The sequence below is a fragment of the Somniosus microcephalus genome, chromosome 4 (genome assembly GCF_052327205.1).
Source record: "Somniosus microcephalus isolate GS21.2 chromosome 4, FLI_Smic_1.0, whole genome shotgun sequence".
Lineage (NCBI taxonomy): Eukaryota > Metazoa > Chordata > Chondrichthyes > Squaliformes > Somniosidae > Somniosus > Somniosus microcephalus.
In genome coordinates, this window is record NC_140990.1 from 249,211,156 (window position 1) to 249,232,555 (window position 21,400).

Genomic DNA, 21,400 nt, shown 5'->3' on the forward strand with positions numbered 1-21,400 from the left:
AATTAATCATAGCATAATAGTATTGCTAAACACCTGATAGAGAGCTATTTAAAGAACACAGGACTACTTGCATGCCAAACAACGGAAGCAACATGCGATAGACAGAGCTAAGCGATCTCACAACCATCGGATCAAATCAAAGCTCTGCAGTCCTGCCACATCCAGTCGTGAGTGGTGGTGGACAATTAAACAGTTAACAGGAGGAGGAGGCTCCAAAAATAGCCCCATCCTCAATGATGGTTGAGCCCAGCACGTGAGTGCAAAAGATAAGGCTGAAGCGTTTGCAACTATCTTCAGCCAGAAGTGCTGAGTGGATGATCCATCTCGGCCTCCTCCTGAGGTCCCCAGCATCACAGATGCGAGTCTTCAGCCCATTCAACTCACTCCACGTGATGTCAAGAAACGGCTGAAGACACTGGATACTGCAAAGGCTATGGGCCCTGACAACATTCCGGCAATAGTACTGAAGACTTGTGCTCCAGAACTAGCTGTGCCCCTAGCCAAGCTGTTCCAGTACAGCTACAACACTGGCATCTACCCGGCAATGTGGAAAATTGCCTAAGTATGTCCTGTCAACAAAAGCAGGACAAATCCGACCCGGCCAATTACCGTCCCATCAGTCTACTCTCAATCATCAGCAAAGTGATGGAAGGTGCCTTCGACAGTGCTATCAAGCGGCACTTACTCAGCAATAACCTGCTAACTGACGCCCAGTTTGGGTTCCGCCAGGGCCACTCAGCTCCTGACCTCATTACAGCCTTGGTCCAAACATGGACAAAAGAGCTGAACTCATGAGGTGAGAGTGACTCCCCTTGACATCAAGGCAGCATTTGATCGAGTGTGGCATCAAGGAGCCCTAGCAAAATTGAAGTCAATGGGAATCAAGGGGAAAACTCACCATTGGTTGGAATCATACCTAGCACAAAGGAAGTTGGCTGTGGTTGTTGGAGGTCATTCATCTCAATCACATGACATCACTGCAGGAGTTCCTCAGGGCAGTGTCCTAGGCCCAACCATCTTCAGCTGTTTCATCAATGACCTTCCCTCCATCATAAAGTCAGAAGTGGGGGATGTTCGCTGATGATTGCACACTATTCAGCACCATTCGAGACTCGTCAGATACTGACGCAGTCCGTGTCCATATGCAGCAAGACCTGGACAACATTCAGACTTGGGCTGACAAGTGGCAAGTAACAGTCGCACCACACAAGTGCCAGGCAATGACCATCTCCAACAAGCGAGACTCTAACCATCTTCCCTTGACATTCAATGGCATTACCATCGCTGAATCCCCCACTATCAACATCCTGGGGGTTACCATTGATCAGAAACTGAACTGGACCAGCCATATAAATACTGTGGCTACAAGAGCAGGCCAGAGGCTGGGAATTCTGCGGCGAGTGTCTCACCTCCTGACTCCCCAAAGCCTTTCCACTATCTACAAGGCACAAGTCAGGAGTGTGATGGAATACTCTCCACTTGCCTGGATGAGTGCAGCTCCAACAACACTCAAGAAGCTTGACACCATTCAGGATAAATCAGCCCGCTTGATTGGCACTCCATCCACCACCTTCAACATTCACTCCCTCCACCACCGGCGCACTGTGGCTGCAGTGTGTACCATCTACAAGATGCACTGCAGCAACTCGCCAAAGCTCCTTCAACAGCACCTTCCAAACCCGCGACCTCTACCACTTAGAAGGACAAGGGCAGCAGACGCATGGGAACATCATGGCATAGTGGTTAGCACTGTTGCCTCACAGCGCCAGGGACCCGGGTTCGAATCCGGCCTCGGGTGACTGTCTGTGTGGAGTTTGCACATTCTCCCCGTGTTTGCGTGGGTTTCCTCCGGGTGCTCCGGTTTCCTCCCACAGTCCAAAGATGTGCGGGTTAGGTTGATTGGCTATGATAAATTGACCCTTAGTGTTAGGGGGATTAAATACGTGGGGTTACGGGGATAGGGTGGGATATGTGTTGGTGTAGGGGTTATGGGGATCGGGTGGGATATGTGTCGGTGCAGGCTCGATGGGCCGAAATGGCCTCTATCTGCACTGTGGGGTTTCTGTGATTTCTGTGATCACCACCTACAAGTTCCCCTCCAAGCCACACACCATCCTGACTTGGACCTGTATCGCCGTTCCTTCACTGTCGCTGGGCCAAAATCCTGGAATTCCCTTCCTAACAGCATTGTGGGTGTACCTACACCATTTGGACTGCAGCGGTTCAAGAAGGTGGCTCACCACCATCTTCTCAAGGGCAATTAGGGATGGGCACTAAATGCAGGCCTAGCCAGCGACGCCCACATCCCATCAATGAATTTTTAAAAAAAATGTTTTTTTTAACTTGGTCAGTGATATGAATATAAAATGGTCTTTGCTGTCTATTGATGAGATTTTTAGGCCGGCTAAGATCTTAGCATGGCCGGGGATAGCTCACTGAGAGAACTTTTCTGCGTATAAATTATATACTTGCTCAACATTTTAATATCTTAATTGTGTAATAGTGTATACTGTAACATGACAGGAAAATAAAAAATTGTAAAAATGGGGAAGAAAAAAATGTATTAGCTTATTTTGACCTATCCAATTGTACCTATCAGCAGTATTACGATAATATAATTGGCTAAATTGTGGCTGTTTCTTTAACTAGCTAATTGATTACCGCGTCGAATTCAGTAGATGGTGGACCAAAGAAATGAGAACCATCAAATTCCCATCCCAAGGGACAGTCTTTGATTATTATGTTGACTCTGACACTAAAAAGTTTACTCCATGGACAGAAAAAATCCCAAATTTTGAAATGGAACCAGATGCCCCTCTACAGGTAGATTGTATCAGAACAGATTTAATAGTATGCTTGAAAATGGAAAGATATCCTTACAGAATAAAGTGACTTATTTGGTTGTTTCAAACAGGAATTAAGTAGTGTATAACTGGCTTTCAGCCAGCTAAATGTCAACTTATTACATGTTGCTTTTCTGTGAGGTAGGACATAGAATTCAGCAGAACAAAGTACAGTTACTTAAGTTCAAGGTTGATGGTGACTAGAATTGGCATTGATACAGCCCTTTCAAATCCCAGTTGTATATTTAAATTTTAATGTTTCCATCATTTGTTCCTAAGTGTGAATTAACAGCCTTGATCTTTCTCTTAAGTTTCTTTTCTGAGAAAGGACTCGAATTTAATTCAACACTGGAGATTTACTGCTTTTCTATATTCCACCAGGCAGAATCAATAATGTGACTGAAGTGAAGAAGATAAAAATTTATGGTATCTTGCAATTTAATGGTTGAAAAGATGCAATTTGAGAGATCATAAATTGTGAAGGAGTTTATGCTTCATTGCCTCTGATTCACTGCTTGCTGTTAGAACTTGATTTGTGACTGTCCATGATGTGTGATTAATGATGTGATCAATGCTTACCTCTGTGCAAGGCTTCATTGCTAATGCTCTTCATCATTAGAATAAATAAAAGACAGCAATTTAAAAAAAAACTTTGTAACATTTAATATAGAATAGCAGTTTTTCTATTACAGATTAGCTTTCTTAGGTACTGCCTTCAGAATGTCCACCCACATTGCATTACTCATTGCTTCTGTTTTTTTGGAATTTACAGAAACTCGTGTTGTTTCAACTAACCTTTTATAATCATCATTACAGAGGGAGAGAAAAAATGTGGACTGGCACGAGCCAGGCTACTTTGTTGGTGCTAGGATACTGCCCAACAACCATTAATTATATTGTAACTGGACAAAAATAAATTAACTTAAATTGTAGCAGTTTTGAAATAGCTTACAGACAAACTGTAAATTATAAGGTAAACTCCACAGAAAATTGAAATGTTTTGCCGAATAAGCACTCAGACATTTTTGGCAGAAGCGTATCGTTCTAAACCCAACTCTTTTGGTACATTTTTTAAATGTCTTTTTATTTTGCAAATTAAACAAATAGAAAATTCTATTCCTTTTCAAATTTACAAGTTAAACCCCTCCTGCTTAAATATACTTTGCAAAGAATAATCTTCAAAGAATACTTTATCAGCATTGAAATCATTTTCAGGGATTTATGGTTAATGTACAGTATTGCCCCAGGAAATGTTCAGAGGTATAGCTATTAATTACAATTCACTATACTTTTATTTTGAATTCTAAAAGAAGCATTATAACTTATTCACATATGTTTAAAATGGTAAAAGCATGTCTGACTTTACTAAAATCAACTACAATAACCCTTCTTTATAAAGCAGGATTCTGATATACCATGACCTCTAATATAACATTAATTTTTTATGGTTCTTGCATTAATAAAGAACTCATAAAAGACCTTCTTACAACTTACTTCTCATGCTACCTACAAAGTAGATTACTGAATAGTGTACTACCTTCTAAAACTGATCTGTTTTTCAAAGTTCTCCATGGGAACAATTTTGAGATTTGCAATTAATAAAGCAGCCTGGTAACACTCGCCTCTAAGTTTGTGGATTCAAGATCCACTGAAGACTTGAGAACATAATCTAGGCTGACTGCAGTACTGAGGAAAGGTTGCATCGTCCGAGGTGCCGCCTTTTGTGTGAGACATTAAATTGAGACGCTATCTGCTTGTTCCAGGTGGGCGTAAAGGATCCCATGCCACTATTTACCGAAAAGCAGGAATTTTCCCAGTATCTTCAACCAACACTAACCAAAAGATTAGCTGGTCATTTATCTCTCTTGCTGTATGTGAAACTTTGCATGCAATTTGGCTGTTTTGTTTGCTTATAAAGCAATACTTCAAAAAAAAAAAGTGGCTGTGGTGCTTTGGGACATTCTGAGGATGTGAAAATTATTTCTTATTGGATAGGAAATGTATGCTGTTGTAAGAACTATTTTAATCAATAGCACTTTACTTTTATCAGATATATGCTTTTCTTCTTCTGTAAATAGGATGTACTAGTTCATACTCAAGAAACTGTTGGCCTGAAATATTTCATTGATTTACTTGTGGAAAAGGGAAAACCAGTGATGTTAGTTGGAAATGCAGGGGTAGGAAAAACTATTCTTGTATCAGAGGAAATTTCAAAGCTAACGGAACATTATATTGTAACTAAAGTTCCTTTCAACTACTATACGACGTCAGCCATGCTCCAGCGTAAGTACTTTCTATCTTCCATTTGTTTTAAAGATAATTCTACCAATTAGTTATATTAAGAAAAATATATATTTGTCTATTAAACCTCTCTGCCTCTCTACCTCTCTCCTCTTTTAAGATGCTCCTTAAAACCTACCTCTTTAATCAAGCATTTGGTCATCTGTCCTGATACTTCCTTCTGTGGTTCGGTGTCAAAATGTTTTTTATTGATACCACTCTTGCTAAGCGCTTTGGCATGTTTTTACTACGTTAAATGTAAGTTGTTGCATTAGATTATTGATTTGAATTCCTTATTAATAGTAACAGTACGCAGGGTTAAGATCAGTATTGCTAGCTTCCTGATGTGCCTCAATAATTCCGAGACTCGAAGGTAGCAGAACAAAACAAGGCTTTTATTAACTTAGAACGAAACACGTAAGCGAGAGAGATGTCGTCCTTCTGGAGATTGGGGCTAGACTGAAGCTAGCTTACAAACGGGGCCAGGTATGGGCGGAGCCCTACACACAGCACATTCCAGTATACAATACAGCACATTCCAGTACACAATACAATGAGGTCTGGGGGAAGGGAAATGACACTGAAACCGATCTCAGTCACAGGCAGTGATGAATGGAAATATTTCATCACATTCACCCCTTCTATAGATTTAGTCTGTTCGGGGGTTTGATAGTCCTCTGCGACCGACGTGGCTGTTGCGGTGCCGCGGGTGTCGGCTGGGTGTCCCCGGTAGCCTCCTGGGTCTCTGCCGGGGGTGCCGCCAGGGTTGTTGAAGGGGTAGTTGGTGAGGGTGCCGTTGGTCGGTGTTCTTCCGGGGGTGATGAAAGAGTAGTGGGTGGGTAAGAGTTGCTGTGATCGTCGTTGCCGCTATTGCCGTGGTTGTTGTCGATGCCGGCTGGGGCGACGTCTTTTATGGACACGGTGTCCTCCCTTCCGTCGGCGTGCGGGGCATATGCGTATTGGGGGTTGGCGTGGAGTAGGTGTACTGGCTCCACGAGAGGGTCCGTTTTGTGGCCCCTCACATGCCTTCGCACGAGTACCGGACCTGGGGTGGAGAGCCATGACGGCATGGATACGCCTGAGGTGGATTTCCGGGGAAAGACAAACATTCGTTCATGAGGCGTGGTATTAGTGGCCGTACACAATAGCGACCGTATCGAATGGAGCACATCCGAGAGGACTTCCTGCCAGCGGGAGATAGGGAGGCCCTTGATCCTTAGAGCTAGAGTGACTGCTTTCCATACTGTCCCGTTCTCTCGCTCCACTTGGCCGTTACCCCGGGGGTTGTAGCTGGTGGTACGGCTCGTGGCGATCCCCCTGGACAGCATGTACTGGCGTAGCTCTTCACTCATGAAGGACGCCCCCCTATCCGTATGGATGTAGCTCGGCATACCGAACAGGCAGAACAGGCTGTTGAGGCATTTAATGACCGTGGCGCTGGTCATGTCTGGGCAGGGGAAGGCGAATGGGAACCGGGAGTATTCGTCCACAATGTTCAGGAAGTAAACATTGCGGTCGACGGACGGGAGGGGGCCCTTGAAATCTAAGCTGAGCCGCTCAAAGGGCCGTGTAGCTTTGATTAAGTGGGCTCTATCTGGTCGGTAGAACCGAGGCTTGCACTCAGCGCAAGTGCGGCAGTTCCTGGTCAGAGACCGAACTTCCTCAATCGAGTAGGGTAAGTTACGGGACTTTATGAAGTGGAACAGCCGCGTGACCCCTGGGTGGCAGAGGTCGTTGTGGAGGGTCTGTAGCCGATCCCCGGTGGCGCTGGCACACATCCCTCGTGAGAGGGCGTCAGGGGATTCGTTAAGGGCCCCTGGCCGGTAAATGATGTCGTACTCGAAGGTGGAGAGCTCGATCCGCCACCTAAGAATCTTATCATTTTTAATCTTCCCCCTCTGTTTATTATTGAACATAAACGCTACCGACCGCTGGTCGGTAAGTAGGGTGAAGCGTTTGCCGGCTAGGTAGTGGCGCCAGTGGCGCACTGCCTCCACGATGGCTTGGGCCTCCTTTTCCACGGAGGAGTGTCTGATCTCGGGCCCTTGGAGGGTCCTCGAGAAGAAAGCTACGGGCCGCCCCGCCTGGTTGAGGGTGGCCGCCAAGGCGAAGTCAGACGCATCACTTTCCACTTGAAATGGAGTGTTCTCGTCCACTGCCTGTAGCGTGGCCCGCTCAATATCCTGCTTAATGCTTTTGAAGGCGGCGTGGGCCTCAGCAGAGAGCGGGAAAGAGGATGCTTTCAAGAGGGGGCGGGCTTTGTCGGAGTAGTTGGGGACCCATTGGGAATAATAAGAAAATAACCCCAGGCATCTTTTCAGGGCTTTGGGAGTGTTGGGCAGGGGCAGCTCCCGTAGGGGGCGCAATCGGTCGGGGTCTGGTCCGATTTCCCCATTCTCCACCACGCTGCCTAGTATGCAGAGGCGCGTGGTGTTGTAAACGCACTTGTCCTCGTTGTAGGTGAGGTTGAGTTTTTGTGCGGTTTTCAGGAACCTCTCGAGGTTCGAGACGTGGTCCTGCTGGTTGTGACCGCAGATGGTGACGTTGTCGAGGTAGGGGAAGGTTGCCTGCAAGTGGTGGTCATCGACCATGCGGTCCATCTCCCTTTGGAAGACCGAGACCCCATTCGTCACCCCAAAGGGGACTCTGAGGAATTGGTAGAGGCGTCCGTTCGCCTCGAAGGCGGTGTACGGGCGGTCCTCTGGTCTGATAGGGAGCTGGTGGTACGCTGACTTGAGGTCGATGGTGGAGAACACCCGGTATTGGGCGATTTGGTTCACCATTTCTGATATGCGGGGTAGCGGGTAGGCGTCTAGTAGGGTGTACCTGTTGATCGTTTGACTATAGTCGATCACCATCCGTTTCTTCTCGCTACCCCTTACCACTACCACTTGGGCGCGCCACGGGCTGTTGCTGCGTTCAATAATGCGCTCTTTCAGGAGCCTGTCTACCTCGGTCGCGATAAACCGCCTGTCCTCCCAGCTGTACCTCCTGCTTTTGGTCGCTATTGGCCGGCAGTTAGGGGTAAGGTTCGCGAATAGCGAAGGCGGCTTTACCTTCAGGGTAGCCAGACCGCACACTGTGAGGGGCGGCTGGGACTCACCGTACTTGAGCGTGATGCTTTGGTGGTTGCACTGGAAATCCAGGCCCAAGATCACGCTCGCACATAGGTTCTTCATGATTAATACTTTAAAATTATCATATACAGTTCCGTTAACGCACAATTGTACCGTGCAGTAACCCAGAATGGTCGATGTCTGGGTTTTGTCAGCCATAGAGATGGTACCCTGAGTAGGGACCACCTTTAGGGAGAGTTGTTGTGCCAGTTCTGGGTGGATAAAGCTCTCCGTGCTTCCACTGTCAATTAAGCATTTAACCCGGCACCCGTTTACCTCGATGTCCACCATTGATCTGGATAGCGGGTGTGGCCTGGTCTGGTCCACTGTGACCGATGCCACTGTAGGGCCCTGATCGATACAAGATGGCGTCCACGCTGTCTGCTCACAAGATGGCGGACCCCACGAGGTCGGGCAAGATGGCGTCCAAGATGGCCGCTCCCACGGCGCACACGCGGCGGTGGCAGGTTTTCCGGCGGTTGGTTTTCCGGCGGGGTTCCCTCTGCACACCTTCCCGAAGTGCCCCTTCTTACCGCACTTAAAGCAGGTGGTGCCTTTCGCCGGGCACAGGTTTCTGGTGTGCTTTGGCTGCCCGCAGAAGTAGCAGTTGGGTCCCTGACGCGTCGCGGCTGTCGTAGGGCTTCTGGGGGGAGAGCGGGGCCCAGCCGGTGTCGGGCTGTCGGGCGGGGAAGATGCCTTCCAAGATGGCGGCGCCCTCGGTGCACACGTGGCGGCGTGGACGGCGCGGGCTGAAGAGTAGGCGTCCGAGTTTCTCTGGGCCACATCCAGGGATCGCGCGGTGTCCGCAGCCTGTTTCAGGTCCAACCCCGTTTTTTCCAGCAGTCTTTGCCGGATGTAAGTGGAGCGGAGGCCTGTGATGAAGGCATCGCGAACAAGCTCGTCAGTGTACACCGCGGCTTTTACATCTCGGCACTTGCAGTCTTTGCCAAGCATTTTCAGGGTGCTTAGGAACTCCTCCACCGATTCCCCAGGTCGCTGTGCGCGGGTGGCGAGCAGGTGCCTAGCATACACCTCATTCGTAGGCTGCTGGTAATGCGCCTTTAAGATGTCGCAGGCGACCAGGTACGTCTCGGCGTCTTGGATGAGGGGGTAAACCCGGTGGCTTACCCAATTCCGCAGAATTCCGAGTCTCATCCTTGCAGCGTCCGTAGCGTCTTTGACGGCTGCGGAATTGTCCAGGAAGAATTCCATACACTCAAACCAGTGTCCGAAGCGTGCTGATGCGTCCGGAGCATGTTGATCCAAATCCAAACGTTCGGGTTTCAGGAGTTGATCCATAGTGTTGAAAAAATAAGTTAATAAAATTGATGTGCCTCAATAATTCCGAGACTCGAAGGTAGCAGAACAAAACAAGGCTTTTATTAACTTAGAACGAAACACGTAAGCGAGAGAGATGTCGCCCTTCTGGAGATTGGGGCTAGACTGAAGCTAGCTTACAAACGGGGCCAGGTATGGGCGGAGCCCTACACACAGCACATTCCAGTATACAATACAGCACATTCCAGTACACAATACAATGAGGTCTGGGGGAAGGGAAATGACACTGAAACCGATCTCAGTCACAGGCAGTGATGAATGGAAATATTTCATCACACTTCCCTCTGCAACCTGGAATGAATTTGCATTACTGTCTAACTAATATTCACACCGCAGAGCAAGGCAGAGAGAGGCATGTGTATTTTTGGAGTTTTTGATGTGCATGGTCTGATTGCAGCCATTGTACATGAATGGGTGTCCATCTGGCAGGTTATTCAAAGTATTTGGGATAGATCAATGAAACTGGCCACCTCATTCAATTCTAAAACTTTGTGGGGTAGTAATTCTTGATTGACAGCTGTATTTGAGGTGAAAATGTGGGTCAGGCTTGAGTGTAGGGTTGGGACAAAGCTTCTTTGTAGTCCTTTTGATGGACAACTCTGTGGCCTGGGGGTTTTCCAGTTAGAGCATTATATTGGCCTACCTACCTCCTCAGTCAGTCTTCAGCCAGCAGATGAGTTGGGCTAGTTTGATTCCATGGTTGTGTTGTGCCACTTAACAACAAAGAACCATTTTCAAGAGTCTTGTTTTGAAAGATAGCTCAGAGGAAGTAGATTTATTGATTTTGATGTATGTATCCTGAAGGATAGCAAAGCTTGTAAATCCACAGTTTTATACTGAATACTGTTCCTTTACCTGTTCTATGTGAAATAAACCATCTGTTGCTTTATAGTATGAGTCTCAGTCTGACAGGCTGTATATTCAATTTGCCAACCAAATACAAGAGTTAACTGATGACTTGGGCTGTAGTGTACCTTAAGAACCACTGTCTTTGATCCTTCTTCTTGATCAGGAACTCTCAGCTGATATTGTTTTGCAACAAATTAATTAACTTTCAACATCAAAAATGTGTGATTAAGGTTAATTATTTTAATGTAAAATAAGGTTATACAAGTTAGCATTGGTCCTGTTTCTGCTCGCAGCTCTGACCCATGTCTTCACCCCAGACACAGCTGTCAGACACAGCTGTCAATCAAGAATCATTACAACACCATGTCAATCACCTAAAAGGTTCTAAAATTGAGTGAGGTAGCCATTTTCATTACCAAATACTTTAAATGTCCTGCCCCCATTCATGTTTTGGTCACCATATTATAAAAAGCATATAGACGCACTGGAGAGGGTGCAGAGAAGATTTACAAGGATGATACCAGAAATGCAAGGGTACACATATCGGGAAAGGATGAACAGGCTAGGTCTCTTTTCTCTTGGAAAAAAGAAGGCTGAGGGGTGACCTAATAAAGGTCTTTAAAATTATGATAGGTTTTGGTACAGGGAGTGGTTGAAGCAAATAGTATGGATGCATTTAAGGGGAGGCTAGACAAGCATATGAGGGAAAAGGGAATAGAGGGTTATGCTGATAGATTTAGATGAGGAAAGATGGGGGGAGGCTCGTGTGGAGCATAAATGCCGGCATGGACTGGTTGGGCCTGTTTCTGTGCTGTGTATCCTATGTAATGTACAACAGCCACATTCTGACGATGAATATCGATGACCTCCAGAACTACACATGCCTCTGCTCAGGTGCAAATATTAAAACAGGCAGTAATTACTTCCAGGTTTCAGAAAACAACCAGCAATAACTGATCTTAATTCTGTTCATACTGTTACTATCAATGAGGAATTAAAATTCTAATTCAAAAATATATTTTTGTCGTAGTCATGTATCTTGAATGGTAATGTGATTTGATTAATGCGCTACACCAAATTATATAAGTGGGAAACTATGCCTTATAGCTACTATTACATTCCCTTCCCTATCAATTTTGCTGCTCAGACGAGGATGGCCCTTCCATGACAGGTACCCCATGCCTTCTGCAAACAATGTCACCTGTCTCAGGTGATAACTTCAGAATGAAGAGGCTTGGGTGCTCTGGACTGATTCCGTGAAACCAACAATTCAGCTCCGGTTTTTACATGTAGGAATACTGTGATTTAAATGGAGGCCACTTTTTCTTCCTGTTGTGAAGAGGACACAAAGAATCTGCAAAGGGATATAGACAGGCTAAGTGAGTGGGCAAATATTTGGCAGATGGAGCATAATGTGGGAAAGTGAGAGGTTATCCACTTTGGTAAGAAAAATAAAAAAACAAATTATTATTTAAATTGGGAGAGATTATAAAATGCTGCAGTACAGAGGGACCTGGGGGTCCTTGTGCATGAAGCACAATAAGTTAGCATGCAGGTACAGCAATTAATCAGGAAGGCAAATGGAATGTTGGCCTTTATTTCAAGGGGGTTGGAGTATAAAAGCAGGGAAGTCCTGCTACAACTGTACAGGGTATTGGTGAGACCACACCTGGAGTATTGAGTACAGTTTTGGTCTCCTTATTTAAGGAGGGATATACTTGCATTGGAGGCAGTTCAGAGGAGGTTCACGAAGTTGATTCCTGAGATGAAGGGGTTGACTTATGAAGAAAGGTTGAGCAGGTTGGGCCTATACTCATTGGAGTTTAGAAGAATGAGAGGGGGTCTTATTGAAACATATAAGATACTGAGGGGGCTCGACAAGGTAGATGCAGAGAAGATGTTTCCCCTCATGGGGGAATCTAGAACTAGGGGGCATAGTTTCAGAATAAGGGGTCGCCCATTTAAAACTGAGATGAGGAGGAATTTCTTCTCGGAGGGCCATAAATCTGTGGAATTCTCTGCCCCAGAGAGCTGTGGAGGCTGGGTCATTGAATATATTTAAGGTGGAGATAGACAGATTTTTGAATAATAAGAAAGTGAATGGTTATGGGGAGCGGGCAGGGAAATGGAGCTGAGCCCAAGATCAGATCAGCCATCCCTCTCATTAAATGGCGGAGCAGGCTCGAGGGGCCAAATGGCCTGCTCCTGCTCCTATTTCTTATGTTCTTAAGTTCTTTTGCTTTGGTTCAGCTCCATCCCGCTCATTGTGGCTGTAACTGAGAACTAACATGACATCAACTACTCACTATCCAGAAGCAGCATAGGATATATGGCACAGAAACAGGCCATTCGGCCCAACCAGTCCATGCTGGCGTTTATGCGTATATCAAGCCTCCTCCCATCTTTCCTCATCTAACTCTATCAGCATAACCCTCTCTTCACTTCTCCCTCATATGCTTATCTAGCCTCCCCTTAAATGCAAGTTCCACATTCTCACCACTGTCTAGATAAAGAAGTTTCTTCTGAATTCCATATTGGATTTCTTGGTGACTGTCTTATATTGATGGTCTCTAGTTTTGCTCTTCCCCACAAGTGGAAACACTCTCTGTCTACATCAAAACCTTTCATAATTTTAAAGACCTCTATTAGGCCACCCCTCAGCCTTTTATTTTCAAGAGAAAAGAGACCCAGCCTGTTCATCCTTTCCTGATAGGTTTACCCTCGCATTTCTGGTATCATCCTTGTAAATTTTCTCTGCACCCTCTCCAGTGCCTCTATATCCTTTTTATAATATGGCAACCAGAATTGTATGCAGTACTCCAAGTGTGGTCTAACCAAGGTTCTATACAAATTTAGCATAACTTCTCTAATTTTCAATTCTATCCCTCCTAGAAATAAACCCTAGTGTGTGGTTTGCTTTTTTATGGCCTTATTAACCTGTGTCGCTACTTTTAGTGATTTGTGTATTTGTACTCCGAGATCCCTTTGCTCTTCTGCCCCATTTAGATTCTTATTTTCCAAGTAATATGTGACCGCCCTATTTTTCTTACCAAAATGCAATACCTCACATTTATCTGTGTTGAAATTCATTTGCCAATTATATGCCCATTCTACAAGTTTATTAATGTCTTCTTGTAATTTGTTGCAGTCCTCCTCAATATTGACTATCCCCCCCCCCCCAATTTGATGTCATCTGCAAATTTAGAAATTGTCTTTTTGATTCCAAAGTCTAAATTGTTAAAATAAATTGTGAACAACATTGGTCCCAGAACTGATCCTTCTGAAACACCACTTCCCATCTTCTGCCACTCTGAATAGCTACCCTTTACTCCTACTCTCAGCTTTCTATCTTGAAGCCAGCTAGCTATCCATTCTGCTACTTGTCCCCTAACTCCACATTCTCTGATCTTAGTCATTAGTTTATTGTGTGGTACTTTATTGAAGGCCTTTTGAAAATCTAGATAAATTACATCTACTACATTACCCTTGTCTACTCTGTTATCTTTTCAAAAAAGTCAATGAGGATGGTCAAGCTAGACTTTCCGTTTTGAAATCCACGTTGACTATTCATTATTATCTTTTTGGTTTCTAGATGTTCTATTTTCTCCTTTAGTAGGGATTCCATTATTTTTCCTATTACCGATGTTAAGCTGATTGGTCTATAGATCCCTGGAAATGTTCTTTCTCCCTTCTTAAATATAGGTATTATGTTAACTATCTGCTAGTCCTCTGGCACTACACCTTTTTCTAACGATTGATTAAGTATGTGCAGTAACGCCTCTGCTATCTCACCCCTAGATCCTTTTAAAATGCGCGGATATAATCCGTCCGGACCAGGTTTTTTTTCCCCTTTTGAGTTTGATTAGTTCATTTAATATTTCTGCTCTTTTTATTTTAAATGCGGTTATCTCATCATCAGGTGTCATGTCCACCTGATCTGTCTCCCTGGTAAATACTGAAGCAAAGTAGTTATTTAATATTTCTGCCATTTCTCTATTGCTGCCTGATTTTATCCTGTCCATCCCTTAGTGGCCCTATTCCCATCCTCACTTTTTTTATTTGTGCCTGTTGAATATTTTTTACAATTTTGTTTTATGTTCCTTGATAATTTAATTTCATAGTTCCTCTTTGCCTTCCTAACTTTTTTTGACTTCTCTCCTAATCTTTTCGTATTCTCCCTTGTCATGCTCGCCCCTGCTGTCCATATACTTAGTGGATACCTCTTTTATTACTCTCAATTTTTCCCTTCTGTCATGCATACAAATGCCAGCAAAGGCAGGGATTCATACTCAAATCTCTAATCCATAGCAGACTGCATTAAAGTGATGCACCACCTAGATATATGATCTAAAAAGCCCATTGTAATTTTATAATTATTTAATTTCTACAGATATCAGAAAATGGTTTCTCTATCCCATAAATGTTAAATGTACGTATAATTAAATTTGCTTTTTTTTGTAGTAATACAAATTATGTTGCGTATATTAAAAAGTTCTCCAAGTTCACCAACCATATCGCAATCATTGTCATGCAACTATTTCTTATTAACACAGGGGTTCTTGAGAAACCTTTAGAAAAAAAAGCTGGGAGAAATTATGCTCCTGCCGGCACAAAAAGGCTGATTTATTTTATTGATGATCTTAATATGCCTGAAGTAGATGCCTATGGTACTGTTCAACCACATACTCTAATCAGACAACATCTAGATTACTGCCACTGGTAAGTCTCACTTGTTAAGAGTAATTGCGTTATTTTTAGTGATGTCTATAACAATGTGTGTGTAAAGAAGGAAAAAGCTACGTCAGAATTTTTAAAAATTAAAAAATTTGAAAATAGCCAAACCAAATATTTCACACAGAGCATAAGATGTGAACACAGATTGTTTGAGCAAAGCGATGTGTTTATGCCACCAACAGCACAGTTTCTGTTTAAAGCACTTCAGGCATCACTTTATACTATAGCTTATTTTAAAACAAGAATGTTGGAGAATGGAGCTATTGTGCCTGTTGATAATGCTGTATTGCATGGGCTAACCAAGTACTGTACATCATTGCTAGAGTGGGCTGATACTTTTAGAATTCTAATAACTGGCATCAAGAAATGAGCTCATTCTTTTGGTCCAGAATTTGCTTTTCCCAAATTCTATCCATCAAAATTGACGTCGTAATCTGGAAAGTGAGCTTGCCATATGCTGTTACTGAAAACATTGAACCTCCCCAGTGGACAGCTGGAATGGCTTTAAAGCAATTGAACAACTTGTTAGTAGTTTCACAGGTGCAAAAATGAGGATTTTTACAGCTGCACTCCAATTGGCCCACTTCTTTGAGTGTGGCTAAAGAAACTTGGATGAATCTGTCATGTCAATTTCAAGAAGCTAGAAAAGCAGAATACTGCAGTACTGCGATAAATAGTAAAGAGGAAAATGTGGGGAAAATCTCTCTAAAATGCTAAATACATGACTGTCTCTTGTCTCTTTTCATCATTAGGTATGACAGACAAAAGTTAGTTCTGAAAGAGATTCACAATTGCCAATACATCACTTGTATGAATCCTGCTGCTGGCAGTTTTTCTATAAATATGCGTCTTCAGGTAGGATATTTTTGTTTTTAAGGATAGTTCTGCTTGCATCAGAACGTAAGAAAGATTGAGGACAAGAGAAGGCCACTTGGCCCTTTGCAGTCCATCCCTCTAGTATTCTGATTAATCCAGCTGACATTTGACATCTCGCATGGGTGATGCAACTAGTACTCTCGTACCTTGTCTGGCAGATTATTGGTCACCTTTTGAGTAAAGAATTTTCTTCTAATCTCTGTATTACTTGTACTTTTCATGAATTTAAATTTATGTCTTCTGGTCCAACTGCCTTGAAGTAGTTTTCTAGTTTCACCTATCTATAACATTTAATATATTAACCTCCCATGAGGTTTCCTCCTTGAACTTTTTTGGTCTCTGCTGTAGAGCTTGAGCTTTTGTAATCTTTCTTCACAGATCACTTTTTATAATTAGGATCAGTTTAGTAGTTTAATTCTTCTTTGCACTATCTCCAATACATGTATCTTCCTTTTGCAGTGTGGTGACCAAAATTTCATATAAATGTGGTCTGACTAGTGTGTTATAAAGCCTCAGTGGACCTGTGCTCCACTCTTTGTATCCCAATATTCTATTTGCTCTGAGATTAAGCACTATTATTTTCTTTTGGACAAATTTACAATCACAGAATAACTACTTGCCATCTTTTCTACTATTTGCTACATACAGATATCTTTTGTTTGGCTTTTGGACAGCTGACACTTTGGGGGGAATTTTGCCGGCACTCGGGGCAGGTTTGGAGGTGGGACATCTGGCAAAATCGCAAAGATTGACAGCGGGTCTGAAACCCGCTGTCAACCCACCTCCAGACAATCTTCCCAGGTGTTGGGAACCTGACACCTAGCGGCGGGAAGAAGATTATAGGCACTTAACTGCTTGTTAACAGGCAGTTAAGAGGCATTTTGCAATTTTGACCGGTCTACTAAGGGCTTCCCGACGTCCGGACACCACGCCAGGTAAGTGTCCTTTAGTTACTGACCCTTCTGCCACTGGAACCAGTTTATTTTTATTTACTCTATAAAACACTTCGTGGTTTTGAGCACCACTATCAAATCTCCCCTTAATCTTCTCTGCTCTAAGGAGAGCCACCCTAGTTTCCTCAGTCTCTCCATGAATCTGAAATCTTTCATCCCTCGTACCATTCTAGTAAATCTCCTCTGCGCCCTCTCTAAGACCTTGACGTCCTTCCTAAAGTGTGCTGCCCAGAATTGGCCACAATAATCCAGCTGGGACCTAACTAGTGTTTTATAAAGGTTTAGCATAACATCCTTGCCTTTGTACTCTATGCCTCTATTTATAAAACCAAGGATCTATTTTTATCAGCCTTCCTGCCACCTTCAAAGACTTGTGTACATACACCCCAAGGCCACTGTTCCTGCACCCCATTTAGAATTTACCATTTAGTTTATATTGCCTCTCCTCATTCTTCCTATTAAAATGAATCACTTCACAGTGTTAAATTTCATCTGCCGTGTGTCTGCTCATTTCACCAGTCTGTCTATGGCCTCCTGAAGTCTGTTACTATCTTCCTCATTGTTTAATACATTTCAGAGTTTTTTGTTAACTGCAAACTTTGAAATTATGCCCTGGATACCCAAGTCCGGGTCATTAATATATATTAAAATGAGCTGTGGTCCCAACACAGAGCCCTGGGGGAACACCACTGAACACTTCCCTCCGGTCTGAAAAACAGTCATTCACCACTACTCTCTGCTTACATAGAAACATAGAAGAAAGGAGCAGGAGTAGGCCATTCGGCCCCTCGAGCCTGCTCCGCCATTCAATGCAATCATGGCTGATCATCCAAATTCAGTACCCTGTCCTTGCTTTCTCCCCATATCCCTTTATCCCCTTAGCCTTAAGAAATATATCTAACTCCTTCTTGAATATATTTAATGAATTGGCCTCAACTGTCTTCTGTGGTAGAGAATACCACAGGTTCACCACTCTCTGGGTGAAGAAATTCCTCCTCATCTCAGTCCTAAATAGCTTACCCCTTATCTTTAGACTGTGACCCCTGGTTCTGGACTCCCCTGCCATCGGGAACATCCTTCCTGCATCTAGTCTGTCTAGTCCTGTTAGAATTTTATAAGTTTCTATAAAACCCTTCATGTCCCTTAGCCAATTTCAGATCCACACTGCCACTGTCCCTTTAATCTCATGGGCTTCAATTTTGCTAATTTTACTATGTTGTACTTTATCTCATGCCTTTTGAAAGTCCATAAGCACATCAACCCTCTCCATTACTTCATCAACGAACTCAATCAAGTTAGTACTCTTGTTTGCTATTCATTGGCTCTAGGGGACCACATACACAATATTGTAGAGGTTTATCAGGATGGGAATGGCTGCTCCCGTTCTCTATAAAAGGCTGACAATATGCTTGATTATCAGTTGATTTTTTTTTCCCAGCTCCAATTTTGTATCCTTTACGACCTGGTATCACTCAGTTACCTTATATTCTGGGCCTAGCTACCAGTTGATTCGAATTTTTAAATTTTAGACAACTTTATCTCGGAACATGTGTGATAATGTCCAGTAAACCATTAACATGGCTTTGCCGACATCAGCTAAAGGAGTTAAACATTGTCACGAATGCCAAAGTCCATTTTGTGTTACAGAAGGGTATGATTTCAGTGTTGAATATCTGCCTCCATATCACAACACTTATAGTTCTTGTCCCTACCTCAGGTTTTTATATGCATCCTTAAGCTACAAGCTATCTGACTTTCCAATATGCAAATGAAGCATGATAAGACTAAAGTTTCTCTTTTTAAAAATCTTCAATTGGATAAACTGGAGTTCAAAAATTACTTACCCCTGCTTCTGAATCTAATTCAACAGATTTGTGTAATTTCAGTCTCCACAGTTTCCTCTCTTGCTGTAGTCAAAACACTGTCAAACAAACCATTCAATCTGCACTTGGGAAGCACTAACAATCTAAAAGTAACACATTCCCCTCTGATGCCATGGTGTGGAGATGAGAAGTCACACAACACCAGGTTATAGTCCAACAGTTTTATTTGAAATCACACGCTTTCGGAGCGCTGCTCCTTCGTCAGGTGAAGTGAAGAGATGCATAAAGACACAGCTTATATAGTCAGAGAATAATGCCAGATGATTACAGGTAATCGTTCTAACTGCCATTTATCACACCTCGGCAGAGAGATAATCACAGCAATCAAAGGTGTGAATGGTGTCCAGACAGGTCAGTCAGGATGCCGATTGCCTGTAAGCACCCAAAATAAATTTTTGCCTCAAACAAGATTCCACAGTAACCACCAGGCGATGTACAACCTGACAACTCCATTTTTGGTTCAAAATCCAATTAAATTCTTCCCCCAACTCGGCAAGAAAAATCATCCAACCTGACGCTAAGAAAGGGACAGTTTTTGCAAATTTTAAATAAATTCCATCCACTTTTATCCTCCAGATTTATCACAACAGTTTCTCTCTGGAACATAATAAGCATTATCTGTGGGGATACTTGTAAACTCACTGACCGGCTACTATGAATTAACAAAGGCTGTAAATTATACTCTGCTTTTGAGGAAATCTTATATAATGTTCTTATTGCAGACTTTGTTTACCTATTCTGCAAGTGGTTTCTTGCTTTGGTAGATCTTCTACACAAGAATCCAATCTTGAACCCGAGAGTGTGAATCCAAGCGCCTGGACATAATTAGTTGATGTTTATTCATTCAAGGCTCCAACTAAATATTATTGCCTGACGCCAATTCCAGTAGGCAGGCTTTGTACAAAAGGGAAACATTTGCAGGGGTATGGGGAAAGAGCAGGGGAGTGGGGAATTGGATAGCCACTTCAAAGAGCTGGCACAGGATAGCCAAATAATCTCCTTAGAGTCATAGAGTTATACAGCATATACTGCGCGGCCATCAAGCCCTGTCTATTCTAATCCCATTTTCCAGCACTTGGTCCGTAGCCTTGTATGCTATGGCGTTTCAAGTGCTCATCTAAATGCTTCTTGAACGTTGTGAGGGTTCCTGCCTCTACCACCCTTTCAGGCAGTGAGTTCCAGATTCCAACCACCCTCTGGGTGAAAAAGTTTTTCTTCAAATCCCCTCTAACGCTCCTGCCCCTTACCTTGAAACTATGCCTGCTGGTTATTGACCCCTCTATTAAGGGGAAAAGTTCCTTTCTACCTACCCTATATGCCCCTCATAATTTTGCACACCTCAATCAGGTCCCCCCTCAGCCTTCTCTGCTCTAAGGAAAACAACCCCAGCCTGTCCAGTCTTTCTTCATAGCTGAAGCGCTCTAGCCCAGGTAACATCCTGGTGAATCTCCTCTGCACCCTCTCCAATGCAATCACATCCTTCCTATAGTGTGGCGACCAGAACTGCACACAATATTCCAGCTGTGGCCTAACTAGCGTTTTGTACAGCTCCATCATAACCTCCCTGATCTTATATTCTATGCCTCGGCTAATGAAGGCAAGTATCCCATATGCCTTTTTAACCACCTTATCTACCTGTCCTGCTGCCTTCAGGGATCTATGTACATGCACACCAAGGTCCCTCTGATCCTCTGTCCTTCCTAGGGTCCTACCATTCATTGTGTATTCCCTTGCCTTGTTAGCCCTCCGAAAATGCATCACCTCACACTTTTCAGGGTTAAATTCCATTTGCCACTGTTCTGCCCATCTGACCAACCCGTCTATATTGTCCTGTAGCCTGAGGCTTCCCTCCTCGCTATTTACCACTCCACTAATTTTCGTGTCATCTGCAAACTTACTGATACATCCTACATTCATACCTAATGTACACTACAAACAGCAAGGGACCCAGCACCGATCCCTGTGGTACACCACTGGACACAGGCTTCCAGTCACAAAAACAACGTTCGACCATCACCCTCTGTCTCCTGCCACGAAGCCAATTTTGGATCCAATGTGCCAAATTGCCCTGGATCCCATGGGCTCTTACCTTCTTGACCAGTCTCCCATGTGGAACTTTGTCTTCTGTGCTGTAACATTCTATGATTCTATAACTAGAGAGCTTCATTTAATTTCTATATCTGGAAAGGTGTATTAACAATTACTGTAACTACCTTATTTTGGTAAAGGTATCTTTAAAGGCAAAGTGGAGACATTGCTAGATTCTTTCAAGAAACGCCACAAAGTTTCTACACCCAACCTCCCTTTCAGGAGGACCACTAAACCATCAAGACAGAACCCATTAAACAGAACCTACACAAGGATGCATTGCCAGAGTAGAAAACTTCAACAGCTCACAATTGCATTCAACACCTCCATACCCTTTCAATGGGGTACAGCTCGTAACTCTAGTTCCCTGTGAGTTACCTGCCTGCCCACCATGAATTGTTCATCAGGGGGCTAACTTCAAAAAGTTCTTCTACTATGGG

At 43.6% G+C, this 21,400-nt stretch overlaps 1 protein-coding gene across 1 annotated transcript in view; it reads left to right on the forward strand.

Moving 5' to 3' along the window:
* The window catches only part of LOC147120358 (dynein axonemal heavy chain 11-like), a 173,802-nt gene that overhangs the window by 13,156 nt on the left and 139,246 nt on the right, over positions 1 to 21,400 (forward strand). The window contains exons 5-8 of the mRNA XM_085984222.1: positions 2,650 to 2,823; positions 4,922 to 5,126; positions 14,980 to 15,145; positions 15,913 to 16,015. Coding sequence (XP_085840348.1) covers positions 2,650 to 2,823; positions 4,922 to 5,126; positions 14,980 to 15,145; positions 15,913 to 16,015 — 648 coding nt within the window. The remainder of the gene's footprint in view (positions 1 to 2,649; positions 2,824 to 4,921; positions 5,127 to 14,979; positions 15,146 to 15,912; positions 16,016 to 21,400) is intronic.